This window comes from Budorcas taxicolor, chromosome 2 (assembly GCF_023091745.1).
Source record: "Budorcas taxicolor isolate Tak-1 chromosome 2, Takin1.1, whole genome shotgun sequence".
Classification (NCBI taxonomy): domain Eukaryota; kingdom Metazoa; phylum Chordata; class Mammalia; order Artiodactyla; family Bovidae; genus Budorcas; species Budorcas taxicolor.
The window spans coordinates 79,422,219-79,446,225 of record NC_068911.1 but is presented as its reverse complement, the minus strand read 5'-3'; the positions used below and the strand labels follow the sequence as shown (position 1 = coordinate 79,446,225).

The following is a 24,007-nucleotide window of genomic DNA, read 5'->3' as shown; positions in this document are numbered from 1 at the left end:
TGTCAGCTATTTAATATATGCTTAGGTTTTATTTTATTTTTTAGAATAGTCACCTTCATTTGTTAATAAAATGTTTTTGTTGTTGTTGTTGAAAAACATTTTAACAGACTTCAAAGATAATTCTGTAATGCAGGACCAAATATATACTTTAAAATAGCCATTATAAAAATAAATAAATCCATATAATATTTTAATCCTAAAACAGCTTTTAAATAAGTCTAGAAATGTTTTACGTCATTGCCCAAGGTAACTTATATTTTTAGATGTTTTTGGACTGTTGCAATTCAGTGATGTTACTTATTTTACATTTCTTTTTAAGTGACACTTTGGTTCATGTTTAATCAGCAGGTATTTTAATAACATTATAGAATTGGCTAAATAATTGATACCAGTTCACACTAAGAGAAAGGTGGAGTAATATAACTAAGAGTGTTAACAAATTTGTTAAAAGGCCTGAGTAGGTAACACTTTGAAGTGTTAGTTTTTATCCTGTTATAATGGTAAATGCCTATTTTTTTTTTTTAAGCACTTAGTCAACAAGGGCTGCCCAAGGAAAAGTCATGGCTTTTTATGCTGGATCAGATTTTAACCTAATGAGGGCGGGTGGGAAAGTCCCACAAAAACAACTCATGTCTCTTTTAATTTAACCACATTTAAAATTTGTGGACCTGGATGACGGTTTGTTTTACTAAATGTACCATATCAAAACAGATAAAAATATAACATTAAAATTCAGTTGTACAGAGTTTGATGCCCTTGTCGAGTTCCTGATAGGTATTATATCACTGGTCAGGTAGATCTTCATGTATGTATAAAAGGTCAGTCACACTAGTTGTACCTGTGGCTTACCTGTTTTACCTTGCAATTCTGTTAGATAGCTGACTTATACTCTTAGTCAGTTTAAAGGTATGAATTCACCCTACCTCATTCAAACTTAACTTTAAAAAGTCAGGTGGGATGAGGAGGAAGATGGGAGGGAGGTTCAGGAGAGAGGGAACATGGGTGTCCCTATGGCTGATTGTTGTTGATGTATGACAGAAAACCACAAAATTCTGTAAAGCAAATGTCCTTCAATTAAAAAAATGAAGTGGCAAAAAAAGAGTCAGGCTTACTTAAAGTGATTTTAATGTTGTGCCTGTAGGATTTGAGTATTATGGATTTATACAGCAAAAGCAATTATTCCAATTTCTTATTTGTATGATTGAAAGTGAAAGTCACTGTCTTGTCTGACTCTTTGCGACCCCATGGACTATACAGTCCATAGAATTCTCCAGGCCAGAATACTGCAACGGGTAGCCTTTCCCTTCTCCAGGGGATCTTCCCAACCCAGGGACTGAACCTAGGTCTCCCGCATTGCAGGTGGATTCTTTAAACCAGCTGAGCCACAAGGGAAGCTCTATTTGTATGAGGGGTATGTGCATTTTAGTTCCATGTCTTTTTATAGCAGTATGTAACTAAATCATTCTCTAGTTTTTTTCCAATTTTCAAATTGTTAGCATCCATTTAAGTTTTAACAATAGACGATAAGGTTGTAGAATATTCAGATATTTCTTATTTTGCTTATCTGTTGTGAATTATGTATGTATTTGTTGTGTGAAGTACAGACCAATTTAGTTTTTTTCTTTTGCTTAATACCATTTTAGTTATTAAAATGCCTTTAGTAATTCTAATAGTTGTTTTTTAAAGCATCTTTAAGTTTGTTATATCATATTCAATCTTTAAAAAATAACGACTTTCTGTACTTGTTTATTAGGTGGTTAGAGAGTTGTTATAAGGTCAACAGAGTAAAATAGTTCACATACCATCTAAGTTGGCAGTTTTAGAGTTATGCTGTTGATTAAGCACCAGAAAGAAACATTTTCTTCATTGTTTATTTTTGTAATAATAGTATCCTAAGCCAATTTTTGAAATTCAAAAAAAATTGGGGCCAAGATTTTCATTTGATTTATATCATTGTATCATTTATATCATTTAACATTTTTTTACTTTAGCCAGCATTTTGCCTAATTTTTTATAAATATAATAAATTCTCAGTAAAGTGAAAGATAATTGAAGTAATTTAAATTCTGTACATTTATTCAGATATTTTTCATCCTTTGAATGGAAGATACATAATTTGTCATTATATGCGGTCACTATGATGTTCAGTTGAACGTAAACATAACCTAACAGGTGATTTAAATCTAACATTAAAGTTTGTATCAGTTTCTAATTGTGAAATCTTTTGTTTCTGACTAAAGTTACAGGGTTGTAAATTTGAGACAGGAGGATAGGGGTAAAAGGACTCGGAAACTTTCTGTGGTTGAGGAATGAAAACCATCCTATGTCTCTTTTCCTGGATGGCACTTCCCAATCCCAGAAGTCCCTCCTTGCCCATTACCACTTCATGTGTATTTCTCCTCTTTGAATCCCTGAACTCACACTGTTTTTTCCTTCAGTTATTTAATGCTTGAAATAGAGCTATACCTGGATATCTGTATTTGCCTAGGGTATAGCCATCTAGCACCTCAAGTATCTTGAAAACTTACTTGATATCTCTACTTCTGTAAGAATTGGAGTCCTATTTTGTTGAGTATATTTACTCACTTCTTTAAAATATATTAAAGTAATACTCAAGTAATTTTGTAGGCATATATATATATATGAATAAGGTGATATTACCTTGAATAAGGTGGTATGTTTATGAACTGTGCTTGCTTTATTATTTTTCTACCATTTGTGTAAGGGTTGGTTGCTCAGTTGCGACTGGTTCTTTGCAAGCCCATGGACTGTAGCCCACCAGGCTCCTCTGCCCATGGAGTTTTCCAGGCAAGAATACTGAAGTGGGTTGCAGTTTCCTTCTATAGGGGATCTTCTTGATCCAGGGCTTGAACCTGGGTCTCTTGCATTGCAGGCAGATTCATTACCATCTGAGCCACCAGGGAAGCCCTTTGTAATGCTGTGATTAAAAAAACAGCCCTAAATGTTATGTGTGACTTGTTTCTTACAATATGTTTTAATAAAAAGGCATATTTTTGTTTTCATGGTAGTGTACATACTGTGTTTTTTTTTCTTATTTATTTATTTAGTTTTTTAGTTTTTTATTTTTTTAATTTTAAAATCTTTAATTCTTACATGTGTTCCCAAACATGAACCCCCCTCCCACCTCCCTCCCCATAACATCTCTGTGGGTCATCCCCATGCACCAGCCCCAAGCATGCTGTATCCTGCGTCAGACATAGACTGGCGATTCAATTCTTACATGATAGTATACATGATAGAATGCCATTCTCCCAAATCATCCCACCCTCTCCCTCTCCCTCTGAGTCCAAAAGTCCGTTATACACAGCTGTGTCTTTTTTCCTGTCTTGCATACAGGGTCGTCATTGCCATCTTTCTAAATTCCATATATATGTGTTAGTATACTGTATTGGTGTTTTTCTTTCTGGCTTACTTCACTCTGTATAATCGGCTCCAGTTTCATCCATCTCATCAGAACTGATTCAAATGAATTCTTTTTAACAGCTGAGTAATACTCCATTGTGTATATGTACCACAGCTTTCTTATCCATTCATCTGCTGATGGACATCTAGGTTGTTTCCATGTCCTGGCTATTATAAACAGTGCTGCGATGAACATTGGGGTACATGTGTCTCTTTCAATTCTGGTTTCCTCGGTGTGTATGCCCAGCAGTGGGATTGCTGGGTCATAAGGGAGTTCTGTTTGCAATTTTTTAAGGAATCTCCACACTGTTCTCCATAGTGGCTGTACTAGTTTGCATTCCCACCAACAGTGTAGGAGGGTTCCCTTTTCTCCACACCCTCTCCAGCATTTATTGCTTGCAGATTTTTGGATCACAGACATTCTGACTGGTGTGAAGTGGTACCTCATTGTGGTTTTGATTTGCATTTCTCTGGTAATGAGTGATGTTGAGCATCTTTTCATGTGTTTGTTAGCCATCCGTATGTCTTCTTTGGAGAAATGTCTATTTAGTTCTTTGGCCCATTTTTTGATTGGGTCGTTTATTTTTCTGGAATTGAGCTGCATAAGTTGCTTGTATATTTTTGAGATTAGTTGTTTGTCGGTTGCTTCATTTGCTATTATTTTCTCCCATTCAGAAGGCTGTCTTTTCACCTTGCTTATAGTTTCCTTTGTTGTGCAGAAACTTTTAATTTTAATTAGATCCCATTTGTTTATTTTTGCTTTTATTTCCAGAATTCTGGGAGGTGGATCATAGAAGATCCTGCTGTGATTTATGTCGGAGAGTGTTTTGCCTATGTTCTCCTCTAGGAGTTTTATAGTTTCTGGTCTTACATTTAGATCTTTAATCCATTTTGAGTTTATTTTTGTGTGCGGTGTTAGAAAGTGATCTAGTTTCATTCTTTTACATACTGTGTTATAAGTAAATTCAGTAGTGCCTTTTGCTCTGCTAAGCCCCCTGTGTCCATCTAGATTTCAGTAAATAAAGGGGAGCCCAGAGATGTTCCCTGTTCTCAGTAGGCATACTAACTTTCAGGTAGAAAGAACATCTATTTATTCTCAAGACTTGTTTCTGTTTTCTTTAATAAGAAATGGCTCCAGGTGGCAGAGTATTCTAAAATTGTAAACAAAGGAAAAGAACTAAGCCTCCAGAATAAGTAGATTTGGCCATCTGAAAATGGGATGGTATGCTATAGTGGAAAGAACACATTGCTACAAGTCAAAAATTGCATTTTATTTCTGATAATCTCTGCCAATGTGAGTTTAATCTGTCTTTCCAACTACAATATAAGCTTCTTGAAGCTTTAGTGCTAGACCCATGGTAAATACTTAAATATTATTTGGAACCTGAGCTTGACCTCTGCCTCACATTTGAGAAAATGAGAAATTGTTTCACAGCCTGAAAAGGAAAGTCCAGATTTTCTCTGAGAGGACCATGTGGACCATGGAATGAATTGGAAAACTTCAGGTTAAACAAAGATAAACAGATTTTTTTCCACTCCAGGATTTTTCTTAGACATGAATTTGAGGGGTAGAGTGGATATTCATGATATCCTAGACTTACGTAACTAGGAATGAACTATTATGGATGATATTTTCTTGAAACTGTTTTCCCAAAAATGAATATTTAAAAATATATCTCTGTCATACTGCAGAATAACAAAAGAATTGATAAAACTTGGTGATGTATTGACTATAAGGACTGAAGGAGAGTCAGTGAAAATTTTGCCTAGGTTTCTAGTTTGAGACTTAAGATTAAAATAAGTTGGGAAGGTTAGTTTGTAGAGAAACAATTATAAGTTTGATTTTTGAAGATGTTGAATTTGAGATGGCTCCCTTGGAAAAAAATATGATAATTGGTAGTATACTAAGTTAGAAACAAACCCCCCAAATATTTAATTAGTCATCAAATATTTGAACCCCTCTGTAACATTTTCCCCACTTGAATCAATTATGTTTGAATAACTGCAATTACAGGGAACTCATTAACTGGAACTCTTTAGATAGTTTGGACCAGTAGAAGCTTTTTCTTATATGGAGCCCAAGTTCAGTCTCCCCATAAGCTTCATTCCATTTACCTGTAGTTCTACAAACTATGTGGTCTAAGTCAGTGGTTCTCAAGTTTTAGCAGGCATCAGAATCACCTGGAGGGCTTTCTAAAAACCAAGATTTCTGGACTTTCCTCCCAGAATTTCTGATTCAGTAGGAATGTGCATTTATAACAAATTACCAGGTGGTGCTGATGTATCTGATTTAGGGACTGCACTTTAAGAGCTGTTAGTCTGAACTTTGTCTAACAACTCTTCATATCTTTGAAGATAGCTGTTTTGTACCTTCTCTTTTCCAAGCTTTATGAAGTTCTTTTGGATATTTCCTATATATTATGATATTAAGTCACTTTTCCATATTGGTAGCACAGATTCTGAGAGTGAAGAACTCTGAAGTGGAATCCCTTACATATAGTCAAAGCCAGTCAAAAAAAGACCTCATCCTTCAATGTTCTTAAGTACTTTGCATTGTTAAATGTAGAAGCTTGAGTGATTGCTTGTAATTTACCTCTGTTATCATGAGCCACCAGGATGGGACAGAATTCTGCCTCCAATGAATGTACTGAACAGCCATACTCCTTTTTATTAGTTCCTTCAATATTGTAAGTTAAAAATATTCATTCAATATAGCAGCAGGCTAGGGTAGTTTTAACTTAAGGTAATATTGATAATTAAGATGGCTAGAGTCATCTGAGATCACAGAGAAAGGAGTTTTAAACAGTATTTTTAAATTATTGGTTATTATTTTGTTCTTAGGTTTATCTGCATTATTAAAAGGTTTATCATGAATGTTCTGGTTCATGCCAACATCTCTGTTTATTTACTTAAATAATTTCTAGTAGTGCAAAAGCAGGTTAAAAAGTTGTGCAGTTAGTTGTAAGGCTCTTGAGAATTGATGCTTTTGAACTGTGGTGTTGGAGAAGACTCTTGAGAGTCCCTTGGATTGCAAGGAGATCCATTCTGAAGGAGATCAGCCCTGGGATTTCTTTGGAAGGAACGATGCTAAAGTGGAAACTCCAGTACTTTGGCCACCTCATGCAAAGAGTTGACTCATTGGAAAAGACTCTGATGCTGGGAGGGATTGGGGGCAGGAGGAGAAGGGGACGACCGAGGATGAGATGGCTGGATGGCATCATGGATTCGATGGACATGAGTCTGAGTGAACTCCGGGAGTTGGTGATGGACAGGGAGGCCTGGCGTGCTGCGATTCGTGGGGTCGCAAAGAGTGGGACACGACTGAGCAACTGAACTGAACTGAACTGAACTGAAGGCTCTTGATGTACATTGCTCAGTTGCTTTTCTGATAGATTGTACTAATTCAGTTTCCCACCAATAGTGCTGAGAGTGTGTCTTTTATCATACCTGCTCCAAAATTGGGCATTGTAAAGCTTGTTTGATAGGAACAACAGGAACAACAATGTCTTAATGTGTTAATTGGCATTTCTTAATTAAAGGAGGTCAACTAGTGAGGTTGAACATTTTTCATATTTATTTCATTATTTCTTATGTAATTAGTTGCTTTATATTCTTTGCCCAATTTTCCGGTAAGATTTTAGTTTTTTGTTAACTTGGATATTGACTTGTTATAAATGTGGCAACTATTTTTTCAAGGTTTTTTCTTTTTTAGTGGAGGCATACCTCATTTTACCTAGTTTCACTTTATTGTCCTTGCAGATAATTTTTTTTTCCACAAATTGAGCATTTGTGGTAACCCTTCATTGAGAACGTCTATTGTGCTGTTTTTCTAACAGCATTTATTTACTTCATGTCTGTATGTCATGTTCAGGTAGTTCTCAATATTTCAAACCCTCCACCAGCAAAAAGATTATGATTCACTGAAGCCTGAGATGACGGTTAACATTTTTTTGCAATAAAGTATTTTTAAATTAAAGTATGTACATTTTTTTAAACACAGTGCTATTGCACACTTAACAGACTACAGTATAGTATAAACATAACTTTTATATGTACTTGAAAACCAGAATATTTATATGGCTTGAATTATTGCAACATTTACTTTTTTGGAGTGGTCTTGAATTGAACTCACAGTGCTTCCAGTGTATGTGTATATTCAGCAATTTTATGTTATATTGTCAGTTTTATATTGTTTTATTTGTTCAGTTGAGTTTGTACCCAGAATGTTTCCTTGCCTAGCTCTAATTAATTAACTGGTTTAAACTAAAATATCCATCAATAAACATTAATTTTCCATACTCCTCTTCCTGTAGCCCCTAATAGCTATCATTATGTTGTCTGTCTTTATGATTTTGACTGCTCTGTGTAAGTACTTCAATATGTAAGTAGAATCATATAGTCCTTGTCATTTTTGATTGGCTTATTTCACTTAAAATAACTTCTTCAAAGTTCACCCATATTGTAGCATATTGCAGAATTTCTTTTTAAAGACTGAGTAATATTCCACCGTGTGTGTATACCACATTTTGCTTATCCATTCATTCATTGGTGGACATTTGGCTAGCTTTCGCTCTTTAGCTCTTGTGAATAATGTTGCTGTGAGCACTGGTGTACAGACATCTTTTTGAGAACCTGCCTTCATTTTTGGCATGTTATATACCCAGATACAGAATTACCAGATCTTACAGTATTCTGCTTTTAATTTTTGAGAAACTACCATGCTGTTTTTCACAGTGGCTGTCCTATTTTGTATTCCCACCAACGGTCGCAAGGTTTTCTGTTTATTCACATTCTCACCAGTACTTGTTTCCTGTTTTTTGTGTGTGTGTTTTGTTAGTAGCCATACTAATAGGTGGTATTTCATATATATCTTCTTTGGAGATATATCTGTTCAAGTTCTTTGCCCATTTTTAATCAGGTTTTTTGTTGTTTCAGGAGTTCTCTTTGTATTTCGGATATATAATTTACAGTTATTGTTTTGGCATCCTTGGCATTCTTGTTAAAAATCATTTGACTGTATACACCAGGGTTTATTTTTTTCTCTCTGTTCAGTTCCACTGGTTTTTATGTCTGTCCCTATGTGTAGTACTGTATTTTGTTTTTTTACTGTCTTTGTAGTAATTTTGAAATCAGAAAGTGTGAGTCTATTAATTTTGTTTTCTTTTGAAGATTGTTTGGCTCTTCAGGGTCCCTTGAGATTTCATATGATTTTAGAATAGGTATTCTGTTTCTGCAAAATTTTTCATTGAAATTTTGACAGATTGCTTTGAATCTGTAGATCACTTTGAGTAGTCTTGACATTTTAACAATATTAAATTTTCCAGTCCATGAACATGGGATGTGTTTCCATTTATTTATATCTTCTCTAATTTCTTGCAGTAGTATATGTGGTTTTCATTGTACAGGTCTTTCATTTCCTTGGTTAACTTAATTCCTAAGTATCTCATTCTTTTTTATGACATTGTAAATGAAATTATTTTTATAATTTATTTTTCAGATTGTTCATTATTTGTTAATGAAATGCAGTGTTTTTTAGTGTTGACTTTGTATCCTGCTAACTTTACTGAATTTACCTATTAGATCTAATATCCTTTTCATGGAGACTTCAGGGGTTTTTTGGTGGAGTTTTCAGGGAATGGCAGCTCAACTCAAGTATTCTTGCCTGAAGAATTCCATGGACAGAGAAGCCTGCTGGCTCCATGGGGTGGCAAAGAGTCAGAAATGACTGAGTAACTAACATACTTGCAGGATTTTCTATGTATAAGATTATATTATCTCAAATAGATAATTTTAGTTTTTCCTTTCTAGTTTGCTTGCCTTTTACTTTTTTTTTCTTGCCTAATTGCTCTCACTAGAACTTCCAGTACTACGTTAAGTGGTGGTGGTGGTTTAGTTGCTAAGTCATGTCCAACTCTTACAGCCCCATGGACTGTATGTAGCCCATCAGGTTCCTCTGTCCATGGGATTTCCCAGGCAAGCATACAGGAGTGGGCTGTCATTCCATTCTCCAGGGGATCTTCCTGACACAGGGATCAAACCCATGTCTCCTTCATTGCAGGCCAACTCTTTACTGATGGAGCCACCAGTGAAGCAAGGGTGAAAGCAGGCATCTTTGCCTTGTTCCTCACCTTGGAGGAAGAGTTTTCAATTTTTCACTAACATGGGACATTATGTTCACTGTGGATTTTTCATCTATGACTTTTATTGTGTTGAGGTAGTTTTCTTCTGTACCTAGTTTGTCAAGTGTTTTTATCATGAAAGAGTGTTGAATTTTGTCAGATGCTTTTTCTGTATAGAAATGATCATTTATCCCCCCCCTTCATTTGCTTAATGTGATATATTACATTGGCCAGTTTCTGTTTGTTGAACCATCCCTGCATTGCACGTTTTAATCCCACTCAGTCATGTATATAGATAGTCTTTTGAATATGCTCCTGTGTTCTATTAGTATTTTGTTAAGGATGTTTTCACTAATGTTTATAAGAGATACTGGTCTGTCTGTAGTTTTCTTATCTTGTAGTGGTTTTGTCTGGTTTTGGTATTGGGGTAGTGTTGACCTCACAGAATGAATTAGGAAGTGTTCCCTTAACCAATATTTTTATCATGGTTTTGGTTATGATTGGATTTGTTTTTAAATGTAAATCAGTTCTCTGGGTAGTAGTAATGTGATATGGAGAAAGAAATTTAATGTGAAATGTTATCCATATTGGACAGTTTTAAAAAAGAGATAAAATAGACTGATTCTGTGGGGATAACATTGAACCTAAATGAAATGAAACTTTGTGGAACAATATAATAGTCCATCTAGTTTCAAGACAGGTAACCTGAATTTATTAATACCACTGGAACTTTCATAAAAATAAGCTCTAAAATCAGCTTCAGAGCTAAATATTTTATTAATGAGCTTGTCCAAATTTAAATTTTAAGACATAGATAATTTAGTATACATTTTATTAAAACATAGAAAATGGGAAGTTGTAAACTTTCCAAACATTTAATAAATTGAGTATAGTGATATCAAAACCTGATAAATTTAACAGAAAAAGTAAAATGCCTGGTCAGTCTAACTTACGTAAAAATAATATATATAAAATAATATAAATAAATATATTTTAAAATGTTAACATAATAATAAATAAAACTTGAACAATTTATCCTGGAAATATAAAGGTGATTTACTACTAGGAAATCTAATGATGTAATTCATCCCTGAAGAAAAGCAAGGTGGGTAAAACACAGTGGCCATTGTGGCTTGTTTTATAAAAAGAAACATATACATGAATTTCCATTTTAAATCACACATGAGAGACTTTTACAAGAGACTTTACTTCATTTATATTTTTTCATTACCAATATATTTGGTCTTAATTTAGGTTGTTTGCTATTTTTGTTTTGTTTCCTTCTTGGTACTCTGATTTTTATTGTCAGTTTGTCTTAGCTTTTTCTTCTCCAGTGGTTTGGTAAGGTCTATAATCAACTTTAATGGTTATCATGGTTATTTTAAAGTTGTTCAAAAGACTGTTAAATCCATATTTATATACTAGTCTGCTGCTGCTGCTGCTAAGTCACTTCAGTCGTGTCCGACTCTGTGCGACCCCATAGACGGCAGCCCCCTAGGCTCCCCCGTCCCTGGGATTCTCCAGGCAAGAACACTGGAGTGGGTTGCCATTTCCTTCTCCAATGCATGAAAGTGAAAAGTGAAAGTGAAGTTGCTCAGTCGTGTCCGACTCTTAGCAACCCCATGGACTGCAGCCCACCAGGCTCCTCCATCCATGGGATTTTCCAGGCAAGAGTACTGGAGTGGGGTGCCATTGCCTTCTCCGATATACTAGTCTAAGTCAACACAAATCTCTTTTTTCCCCTTCTGTGTGTCAGATAGAGTTTTGTATACTTTATTTCTCTCCATTGCTCTATATAGTTATTGGGCAATATCTGTAGTTTTGAACCCTGGTTATTTATATTATTTAGGTCTGTCTCTGTTTTTAACTGTCTTTCACTAGTCTTAACAGATTGTTTTATATAATGTTTTATATAATGTTTATATAATTGTTTTTCCATTTTTCACTTTCTAATTTTGATTTGTGGGGTCTCAACTGGATCATTTTCAAGAAGTTCTTTGAAGGAAGATTACTGGAATCATTTTCTGAGTCCTTGTATATTTAGTAATATATTTGTAGGCTTTCAGACTTTTTTTTTTTTTTGACCAAGTATAATGTATTTGACTTCACAGGGTTTCTCTCTTAAAAGTCTGAAACTATGCCATTTAATGTTGCAAAGAAATGCAAAGTCAACCTGAGTTGCATTTTTTTCTTCAGGTTATTGAGTTTTCCTATTTATATGGTTTTAGAAATTATGCTTTATCTATGCAGTTAAGATTTACCTAAAATTTTACAAACAGTTTTCTTCATTTTTTATTGCCATTGATATCTAGTAGTACAAAAGTTGAGGGGTTTTTTTTAATTCAAGAAATTTTTCTTTTGCTTTGTCTGAATTGATGCTTTCCATTTCTTATTTTCTCCTTAAGATCAACTGTATTTCATAGCTTGTGTCTCCTTACTTTCTCTTTAAGTATCATTATGTTTCTGATAGTTTTCATCTCTAACTTTTTACTCTACATTCTAAGACATTTTGTAAAGTTTGTATTAAATGTGTGATAGTGTTATTTGTATCCTTGTTTCCTCCAGTGTAATTTTAATTCTGCATTATTTTTCATGCTTTAACCTTGGTCTGTCCTACAATATTCTATTCCAAAGATAAGAAATCATGTTTAATCTACTGATGCTAAACAGTTTTCTAGAAATTTGTTTATGATTCCTACTTTTAAATGACTTTCCTCTCCTTAAATTGTCTGAATGGTATTCCTCATGAGTATTTGCCGAAAGGCAATGTAGGTAAGTTGTCCATAGCTCCACATTTTTCTCATCTCAGGTCATCTTTGACCTACAGCTGTACTGGCTCTTACATAATTGTCTTAGCTTAGTTTCCAGAGTCCTTAATGGGGTTTTCTTCACCTTCATTTCCTGGTTGTGTGCTATTCCGAACAAGTCAGCATAACGATAGAAAAATGATAGCAGATACTCTCTGCCACTGGAGGTCCTTAACACATCTGTTACATAGGCAGTGTCTTGCCAAATTGTTTTGGGGGCAATTTATTCTAACTAGAGCAAGAAACAGAATAGCAGTGGAGGGGGCAGTAGAAAATATCACTGGCTGCAGTCTCAAAACACAACACCTGTACAATAGAGAAACCAGCTGCCTGGTTTTTGGTTAGTATGTTTCTGAATCAGAAGACCATAGAGAGACGCTAAGGATCTTTACATGTACTTCATATGGCTTATTCTCACGCCCAGGGTAACTCTTGGGTATTTTTCCTTTCTGTTCTTTTGACTTGGTACTACCTTAATTTGTTCATTCTTTTGTTTTTTCCCAACCATTTCTTACTGAGTTCCATGTGCCAGGCACTTCTCTAGGTACTGGATATTATATACTATTGAACAGAACAGTGTTCTTTCATTGACAGTAGAAATAGTTTCTGAATTTTGTCGGCAGTGCATTTTGGTGATGATGTGATGTTTTATTTCCCTATTTTTCTTTTTCTTAGTAAGTATTTTCTGGCAAATTGAGAAAGGCTATATTAATAACTATAACCTAAATACCAGTTTAAATTCTTTTGCTGTGAGCATTTTTTAAGTTACTCTGAATCAGAAAATAATTTTTATAAATATAATGTTCATTATCCTGACCTTAAAGTATTATTTCTCCCAAAACTTCTTGTGATGACTAATTTACTACTATCTTCTCTTTTTTCTTAAACTTTCTTAACTTTCTTAGATGAATAAAATGGTCATATCAATAAAATTATCATGTTTTATATGATGACCTCAACAAATGTTTTGGCATTATAGCACTTTAGTTTACCTTAGAGTTTTCATAACTATTTGAAAGGCAAGCAGTAAAGCTGCATTAGGTGATAATAGATTGAAGAATTTGGTATTTTTAAAAATGTATTTATTTTTAAACATAATATTTGAAAGATTTTATTTTTCTCACCACTTTTGATATAAGCAAATAGAGGTAATTTTTGTATGTGTTGCTTATATTTAGAGAAAACTTATTCTGGAACTTTTTATACTCAGTGCTTCCAGTAAATATTGCAAGCTTTTAAACAAAACAAAACAGAAAATCACAGAATTTGGCATATAAATAGACAAGAAGAAGCATAAAGTACACAGAGACCTATAAGTGTGAAATGTAATGAGTAAAGCAATTGTTTAATTTTAGCAATCAAGTCCATAAAAGCAAGTTAAAGCACTGACTTATAGTTTAGATAACTAACATATTCATTATATAATTTATAACAGTTATTATTAAGGAAAGGGGACTTTAAGCAAAACAGGACCTGGCAGTTAAAAGTACATGTCATTTTATTTTCCCAGAATCCTCAGTATTAAAAAAACAAGCTTTCTATATGCACTAATTGGGTCAGAATTAATTTTATAAGACTGTAGTCATATTGAGGGTAAGAACTATATGTAAATTACTTTGAGCAGCAGAATGTTATAGTAAAAAGATTTGGTGCTTTTGATGAAGAAGACAATCTTCATGGAGAAACATAATATCTTCTTAGGCTGTAGTAAGATTAATAGTAATGTTTTCTTTAAAGGTAGTTGTTAGGATTTGGAAGTCTTTTCCATTGGCTACACCAGTCTCAGCCAGTTTGCTCACATCTGGGCCACTTGTGTTAAATTTGATGTTGTGTAGGGGAAGGGAACAACTTCAGGTGAAGCGCAGAGCATGTTGTTTTCACAGCTCTTTCACCTAGGGATTAGAAGTCTTCTCTGCCCGCACTACTTCATCCCCATACCGAAGTATCGGCAGAGATCCCAAAGCCCCAATCTACATGCTGTCTTTAGCTGAAAATCATGCTCACAGAATTTATTGTTTGTGTTGGTTCTTCAGTTAATCATGCTAGTCCAACAGTAGTTTACATTCACATTGAGGTAAGAGACATAGCTAATTGGTGCATTGTTATCTATTTTGTAGTGGGGGTGAGCTAGCATTGCGAAAAGATTCATGCATTACATCCACTGGAAACTTGCCTGAATGCTAAGTTTGATATTTTCTACAGGTTTGATATTTACAAGCTTGTTTTGATTGTTTATGTTGTAGCTGAATAAAAGGATACTTAACATGTTTTCTCTAAAGTCTTTAAAAATAATCATGTTTAAATAATGTGGGACTTTAATTTTGAACTCATAACTTCTCTGTGTTTATAATGATGTCTCTGCTTGTTTCTAGGGGCCACCTACAGATGCTCCTGCAGTGGACACAGCAGAACAAGTCTATATCTCTTCCCTGGCACTGTTAAAAGTGAGTGTTGAATGGAGTTACTGGTTTTACTGAGCTCTGCTGCTTTCTCTGTGTCTTTTACATTGAAATATTTTTCATGTTAACCCTCTCATACATAAACTTGTTTTAGGTGCATGTATAAAATAGAATGGTTTTATTTTCACTGAAATACAATTAGGTTATTAATTAAAAGGAGGGGTGTTTGAAGATCTCAAGGGCTTTGTGTCTGTGTATCGTCCTCTTTACAGATGTTAAAACATGGTCGAGCTGGAGTTCCAATGGAAGTTATGGGTCTTATGCTTGGAGAATTTGTGGATGATTACACCGTCAGAGTGATTGATGTGTTTGCTATGCCACAATCAGGAACAGTGAGTACTTTTATGGTTGCCTGCTGCAAGTAAATGTGTTTCTTTTTTCTTTTCCTATGCAAAATAACTCTTATCATATTGTTATTTTCTTGATAGAAAAATTGATTATAAAAGATTAATAACAATAATTTTTAGACTGTACTGAGTTAAATCTTTTAGATGAATTATGAATTCCCTATAGGTCTATAGACTGATGCTAATGTTTAATCCCTTTACTTGTTCTTTCAGCTGTAACTAGCATAGTGTACTGGATTTATGTTAGTTATTTTAATACAGTAGGATATTAGTTTGAATACTTGGTTCAAAAGATTTCAGAGACTCAATTAAAGTTTTAATTCATGTACATTGTCTAGTCCTCATGTTTTGTTTTGTTTTGAAATAGCACCCATTTAAAAATGTTCTATATATGGTGATAAATGACTTAAGCTTTTCCTATTCAAAATGTTAAGTTAAAAAAAAACAGAAACCATGACAGACTTTAGTTCTTTTTGCCTGGGTGTGGTAATTTGTCATAGACTAACATACGGCATACTGATTGTGAAAGTCCTCTACCCATCTACCCATGGGAGTTTTTTTCTTGTGTTTTTTTTTTTTCCTGTTTTGTTTAATGCATTGGGCTTATAGATAGGTGTGTATTTAGATTTTTAAAAACTGGCCAAAAGCAATAACCATTTACTGACCTTCCAAAAAATAACACACATATTCTTCTCATCCATTTGCCTAAGAAAATATGTATATTTATCTGATGAATGTCCTAATGTCTATATCTGTTATAGTAAAAGGTTCTTAAGTTTTAATATCCTTTATTTCCTTGTAAATGTTTGTTTGATCATATAAAATAGAATATTTGATCTCTGTGTTCACTCTGCGTAGTAGAATTGGAAAGTTTCTCTTCTAGCCCAAGAGTTAGCAAACTTTTTCTGTAAAGACATATGTCTCTGTCTCATATTCTTGTTTTTTTTTTTTTAAACCACCCTTTAAAAATGTAGAAAAACATTCTTAGCCTGTAGGCAGCAGATTGCATACCCCTGTTCTTGAGGATGCACTCTCAATTAGAATTCAAAATACTGTTTGTTTTGGTGGGAAGAAGTGCTTATGTTAACTGGTTTGTTTAAGTAGATTAGACTTAAATTCCTGATGTTAGAGGGAAGCCTTGAGGGAGCTATAATGGCAGTAATCTATCACTGGAGAGATGATATGAATGCCTTTAATTCTTACATGTCCTAAAATTTTCTTTTGATTGAACTAGCAAAATAATGGAGCATTTAAAAGACTTGGTTACAGATTGTCTCATGTGGGAAATTTTTTGAAAATGCTTTTTTTATATTTGAGGTAATATTTCAAATGTGTGTATTTCCTTCCAATTGCCTGATCTACCAAGAAGTCCTAATAAAAGCACTGAACTTCCTCCCCTCCCAGCTCAGCCACCCAAAAAACCAAGCTAAAACAACTCTTTAAATTGTTAAATTATTTTCCTTCCAGGGTCTTTACATACTGAAGAAAAAAAAAAAAGGAAAAGACTTGAACTGTTGGTTATAACAATAGCCAAATAGTCATAGAACTTTGAATGAGATGGAAGAGACTGCCTGTCAGTTATCAGAGGATGATTTTAGGAAGTATGCTTGACTAGATAGATCTAAATAAGAAGTTATTGATTCACTAATATGGTATTTCTTTTGTGGGTGTGTATTTGTGTGTGTACACATTAGTCATGACTGTAAACGCTTATAAAACATCCTAAAAATTACCTTAACTCATTAACAGCAGTTTGGTACTTGGCAATTTTTTGGTACTTGGCAATGTAAAAAGTTTTATTGATATATGGATTATAATTGAATGACATGGGTATCAAATATGGGTATCAAAATCTATTAAATTATTTTGGTGTCTCCAAATGTACATAGGTTTCTTGGCAGTAGCTTTTTGTTCATTATCTTGTAATACAATTTTTTTTCATTGTTGTAGAAGCTAATCATTTTTATTTTCTTCCTAAACCAGGGCGTCAGTGTGGAGGCAGTTGATCCAGTGTTCCAAGCTAAAATGTTGGATATGTTGAAGCAGACAGGAAGGTGAATATTTCAAGTGATCATATAATGGAATAATGGGAAATATTTTAAGCAATATGTCTCAGAATTTTAGATGTTTATGAATATCATTCTTAGGGAAAAAAAAACTATGTTGTTAATGTGATAGTGTTACCTATCTAGTGTCTCTTTCCTGTAGAATCAAAGAAATTTGCCAGTCAGAAAAATGCCTCATGTTAAAATTCTCAGCCATTACATAGTAAACTTGGACTGTAACTTCCCTCTGTTTAGCATATGGAGTTACTCTCTAGTCACTTATAATTGAAAGAGCTTGTATGTTCCAAAATTCAAGAGTTGCAGCTAAATAAAATTCTGAATATTGAATTATATTTGTAGTCATATCAAGTTTTACAGACAGGGAAAGTAGAATTCAAATATTGTTCAGGTTTTTTACCCCAGATTAAATCTCTCAATAGTTGTCATTCTCTTGCTCAAATTCTTGTACTGTGGAAAAAACTTCAAAATTAATGTTAGCAAAAGGCTCAGCAGCTGGGCAGAACAGTGCAAATTGGTTTTTGACTGAGTTCCTAGTTCTCTTGCTGGTTTAATTGATATTTAATCCTTTCACAACAGTGGATCCTGGTGTCCATTGTTAAAAATGTACTCTGCCTGAAAAATTCAACTCCCAGAGCTAAGGAGTTAAAGAGTAGATATTTACTTGAATGCTGAAAGGGTAAAAACTGGCTCTGAGAAAGTGTGGTAACAAGGTGAAAAACTGAAAGCCTTATCTACCACTGCTAATGTGCATCTCTTAATGATAGCACTCTTTTGTCACACTTATTCATTTCCATGTTTTCTGGGTAATATGGTGTATGATTTCAGTGTTTCTAATGGTGTTTTTTCACACCTGTGTGTTTTTCATCTCTTCTTAATTTATACCCTGTTAGTGTGTTGTTTCTTTTCATATCATAAATGTAATACTTGGTCTATTCTGAACGGCTAAATGCCCTCTTTGTTTCAGGCCTGAGATGGTTGTTGGTTGGTATCACAGTCACCCTGGCTTTGGTTGTTGGCTTTCTGGTGTGGATATCAACACTCAGCAGAGCTTTGAAGCCTTGTCGGAGAGAGCTGTGGCAGTGGTTGTGGATCCCATTCAGAGTGTAAAAGGAAAGGTAGAGTGGATTCTGTCTTTATTAGCATCTCCTGCCACATTCTGTTTACAGATACATTAAATAAAAGTCTATTTTGTTTAAAGCTTTTCTTAATTACACACTGAAACCCTGGTCTCTTTACTTAAAAAAACAACCAAAAAACTTATAAGTCAATAAATGTGTCTTGGTATTATTATTAGCAGTTTAACTGTTTAGAGATTTGTTTCTTCTTTAATCAGTCTAATCATACATTTTTATCTTTAAATAATTTTATTTCATAGATTTAAGAATGTTAAATCATACTGAAAGCCTGCTTTTCACAATTTATTAATATTTTCATAAACATTTCTCTACCTTTTATTTTAAAATGGTAAATTTGGGATTGGCACAGTGTTTACCAAATCTAGTTAAAAAGCTCCGTTTTGCAGACATTGTACAGGGCATATTCTGGAGTTGTATGTTCCAAATATTTTAGACAATGAAGACTTGTCCCAAACACTTGGTATCAACCGTTTGCATTTTTGGAGTGAGGACAGAGATGAATGATTAGATATGCTAAATGATTCTGAAAAGAGATTAACTTGCAAAGCATATTGGGTTATATTTGTTCTTGTTGAAATCTTTTGTTCTTGTTTAGTTCTTTTTTCCTTCTTTATTTTCTTTTTTCCTTCTTTTTTTTGTTCGTTCGTTCTTTTCTCTTTTTTTTTCCATCTTTTTCTTTCTTACTAGCCCCATATGCCATTTTCCTATTTCCTGCCTCATGACAGCAGGGAGCAGCTCTATTATCACCTTCACAGAGCTGTCTGCAAATGTGAGAGGCAATTCGATTTTGCTCAACCACAGGGAGAGTGGATTAGAAAAACTACAGAACATACAGAAATTGGCTAGGTGGTTACTGCTTTAAAATACTGCTGAGGTGTCTTGTTTGAGCATGTACTTCCATTGTAGTGTAGAATAATTGTTAAAATAAAATCACAATACATTTATGGAATCCTTTTTATGCAGCTTTTACAAATAATTTTTGGAGCACTTAAAAATAAATATTAGCTTGCTATCTATCAGACCTGGAGTTTGATAGTAATGCAGATTACATTTACATCTGCTCACCAGCTCAAACAAACTAAATATGGCTGTTAAAACATGGAGCCTTTAGCTGTCATGAATTTGAAGTTGAACACTTTTTGACATTATATTACTATGATGAATAAAAATTGAGGTTTTCTCTAAATCATGATATTATTAGATGTGATTTAGCTTTTCAGAGGCAGAAACTAGCCACAAAAATAATAATAGAAACTGATACTAGGCAGATCTGAATGGATAACTTCTGAGGCTTGCTATATACCTGTATTTCAGTTTATTTACTTTCTTTTTACTAAATGTGTTGTTTTTTTAACTGATATAGATAAAAGGAATTGAAAATCCTTGAATTTTGTTAGTTTTATGAATTATAGTATGGTATAGTATTTCTTAAGTTTAATTCTCTGATAATTAAGATACCTTTTAAAAAAGTAACCCATAATAAACTCATTTAAGTAATAATTATTTTAGAAATATAACCATCTGATTAAATTCCCTCCCCACAACTCTTACAAATAATAATTGAAACTTAAATTTAAATATAATTAGAATTCTGTTTTGTAGTTTTAGTGTGACTTTTTATGATACTTAACTCATGATAGTGGCTAGTTTGTAAAGGAAAAATATAAAGTTAAATACAGTGAAAGAAAGCATTTTCAAAAATAGAATGTAAGTAAGTGAATATGTGTTTTGGTTATCGTTTATGGTATTTTAACTGGCAGTTTTAGTTTCCAAACCTAGTTTAGGTATTATATAATAGTGGAGTTTGCAGTGTTTGTTTCTAATTAAGCATGATTCATGTTAAAAGAGTGCATTCATTAAAAAATACACTTGTGTCACATGACAGTTATAATGTGGTAAAATGTAGTATTTTAAAATATATATCAAAAACTATGGAATTACATGTATCACTGTCTAGTTTTATACATCTTGAAAAAATATTTTTGGAAAAAAATTAGTATAAGCATCTATCATTGATTGACCTCACTTATTGTACCTAACATACATATTCATGCAATTATATTACCTCAAATAAGGATCTAGTTCTTTGTCAATAATTTAACTTCATTTATAAGGTACCTGAGTTTGGTTATCATTTATAGTTCTCTCAATGTCTCTAAACTATGAATTAAATTAAGTTTTAGTAAATCCATGGCCAGAGTGTTCTAGTTAAATCATTAAATTTAAGAGTATAAACTTTTAAAAGAAAAGAATAATAACATAGGACTCGCCCTTCTCAATCTCTGTACATGATTTAGCAAAGCTGTTAAAATGATTAGATCAAGAGTTAAAAAATGACAGTCTATGTATAAATGATTTAAATTGGGTCTCTGTTCTTTTAATACTTCTTTCCTGTATATTTTTATCTTTTCATTTTTGTAAGTCCTCGTATTATCCGCCTGAATTTGAGTGATTAGGATTCTTTCTTTGTAATCTCAATCCATAAAGTTTGTTTTCCTTTTATTATTTCACTTTTTTCCTTAACTTGACTGTATATGAATTTCTTGCTGTGTGCCAGGTATTGTGGTAATAACTGTATGAACTTAACTCATTTGTTCTTTTTGGTAATTCTGGAAATAGACTCTATTATTCTGTTTGTCAATAAGAGTAAAAAAATTTATAGTCAGAGAGATCACTTTGTCCCAGATCATCCTATTATGTAATAAGCAGCAGAATAAGAATAAGAATCTAGGTCTATAAAAGTAAAGAACTCAAGCTGTTTACTGACTCTTTAATATGAACAATGCAATTAGAATCACTTGGAAATGGAAAATCAGTACCAAAGTCATTGCAGGGCCTTTTCTTAACTTACATTGGTAGATGTCATTCTCTTCAGCAGAAGTCAGAGGAAGGAACTGTACATTTTCTCAGAGTTCTCAATAGTTCTATGTGCTATTTTTAGTAGATATTATATATTAATTGATTTTCTGATATAGTATTTTTCTATTAATTAAAAACAATTTAGGCAGACTCGTGTCTGTCAGCTTTTGTGACATCCCTAACCAGCATAAACAATAAAATGTACTATATGATAAATAATCCATATCTCTGTATATTATATAAGCCTATAAGTATTTTAAAATGATACAGGTGAAAAATCAGTGATAATAACATTTGTAATTTAAATGGAATGTAACCTTATAGCAATTACCAGTGAGTTCTTCTCTAAATTTACCAGTGAAATAGCTTTTAGGATTCTCTTTTAGTTTACTTATAATGAAAACACATATGAAAATGTTTTAAACTTCAGTTTTCAAGAGGCATGGTGGCAGCCTCTTGCTTAATGTTTTGTTATCCTGTATATTCAGCCCACAACTGGACTCGATCCAGCGATGAATTTAGAAGTAAATTCAGCTTGTAATATGACTATACTTCTTCATTAGGGCAAAAGAACAGTCACTTTGTGCAAAGTCAAAACTAGATTACAACTATTACTACTTTTTTTGAGAACTAATTTTCTTGACAGGATTCTTGTCAATAAAATGTTCAGATGTTACCTGTTGACTCCAAACAATCTTTGTATCTATTCTCTATTTTGAAAGCATATAAAAAAAAATCACTGAAACCCCTTTATCCCAAATAAATCTTCACACTGGCTGGACTTTCTTGAAGATTTTCTGTTTTCTTTGATTGGAAATATCCAATGGGCTTCTGAAAATGTGCTGTTTATCTGGTTTCAGATCAACTCATTATCAGATACTTCTTAACTGTACCTGATATGCTTATTTGCTAATGATTTTGGGGTATGAAATAAATAAAAAATGGTCTTAGCCTCTTTGAGAAGTCATACATGTTTAGTGTCACTAGTGAGTCAGGTAACATTCTGCCAATTATATGCTGGTAATCCTACACTGCATACTGATACAATACAAACTAACTATACTATACAGGTTTGTTTCTGTAACTAAGTATTGAATTAGTTGCTAGTAACAAATAATTCAACCAATACTTACTTAGAAACTTTTATGTGTTGACATGCAATGAAGTAGTACTTGTGTAGCAAACATAGTAAATGCAGATTAAATTAAATGTAGGCAGAAATCAGTGTAAGCTGCACAGAGTAGATGAAGCTTGGACCAAGTTTTAAGGATGTTACTTAGAAAAAAGGAGCTTATACTTTATGAGGAAAACGTAGAAATGATACCATTCAAAGTGGTTCTTTTGTTCATTCTTTTTTCACAGGTATATTAGAATATAAAATGAGTAGTTATTGTTGTTGTTTTTTAATCAGTGTTTTACAAAAAAGGTAGGGCTTTGAAGAGTAGAAACAAACAAAGGAGGAAAGAATTAGGGAATGAATATAGCTTACTTTTCATTTTCAGATATCTAGAAGGTTATATCTTTTTCAAGGTAAGGGGGGAAATAGTTTACTTATCCAAGAAATTTTCTATTAGTTTTAAGATGGTAGAGATTTTAAACTATTCAGTAATAGTTTTGTTTTAGCACTTTTTTGTTATTAAAAATTATATTTCATAAAGGCTGAGAATAAGTAAAGAACGCAGGCTTTGGGGTCAAGTCTGCATTAGAATCCAGTTTTTAACTCTTCTTTACAGCATGACCTTGGGTAAGTTATCTAATATTCTTGCGCTTCAGTTTTCTCATCTGTAAAACAAGGATTTTAGTAACTATCTCATGGTGTTATGAATATTGTGAAGTGATATATATATTCTGTACACATGCATGTTGAAGATGTGCAATAAACTTCACTATTCTAAAGATTAAAATAATTGATACTTAAAAGGAAAAATGACTATCATGTTTTTAAAAATAGAATCTGAATATTTTTGAAAAATTTAAGAATAAGTGTATAAATTAATTACTGATTTGCTCACTTTAGGAAGGTGAAGGTAACAGCTACAAAAGAAATGAAAAAGTTCCCTTTTTATATTTTGTACTCTCAGACTAATTTAGGAATAGTCATCTGATTCAGCTGATTTTTTTATTGGACACTTATTGTTTTTCCAGCATATTTCTCTGGGGCATGCTGATGAAAAAGAATGTGAATATATTATGTTAAAATTCTGGCCTTTAAGATAATTGATGTAATTAAAATCATTTTGTGTTTTATTCATCTGTCTTTGGGCTTCCCCAGTGGCTCAGTGGTAAAGAATTTGCCTGCAGGGCAGGAGCTGCAGGAGATGGGGTTCGGTCCCTCAGTTGAGAAGGTCCCCTGGAGGAGGGCATGGCAGCCCACTCCAGTATTCTTGCCTGGAGAATCCCAGGAACAACGGAGCCTGGTGGGTACAGTCTGTAGGGTCGCAAAGAGTCAAACACAAGTGAAACGACTTCACACACACACACACACACACACACACACACACACACACAAATATTGTCTCCCCCACAAGACACACGCACATGCACACACATCTAAATATTGTCTCCCCCACAAGACACACGCACGCACAAACACATATCTAAATATTGTCTCCTCCACAAGACACACACACACATATATCTAAATATTGTCTCCCCCACAAGATTGGAGCTTCTTTTAAGGGAGAAGTTTTTCCTTATCCTGAAATTCATGCAGTGTCTGTAAAAAATAGTTTTTTCATAAGTGGTTATAAAATAAAATCAAGGAATGAGTGTGTCAGTGGTCAGTTATTAC

General features: G+C 33.4%; 1 protein-coding gene across 1 annotated transcript in view; it reads left to right on the top strand.

The window, feature by feature from the left end:
* Nucleotides 1-24,007, top strand: part of PSMD14 (proteasome 26S subunit, non-ATPase 14) — a 104,136-nt gene that overhangs the window by 45,678 nt on the left and 34,451 nt on the right. The window contains exons 4-7 of the mRNA XM_052662012.1: nucleotides 14,722-14,793; nucleotides 15,021-15,140; nucleotides 17,139-17,209; nucleotides 18,186-18,336. Of these exons, the coding sequence (XP_052517972.1) occupies nucleotides 14,722-14,793; nucleotides 15,021-15,140; nucleotides 17,139-17,209; nucleotides 18,186-18,336 (414 nt within the window). The remainder of the gene's footprint in view (nucleotides 1-14,721; nucleotides 14,794-15,020; nucleotides 15,141-17,138; nucleotides 17,210-18,185; nucleotides 18,337-24,007) is intronic.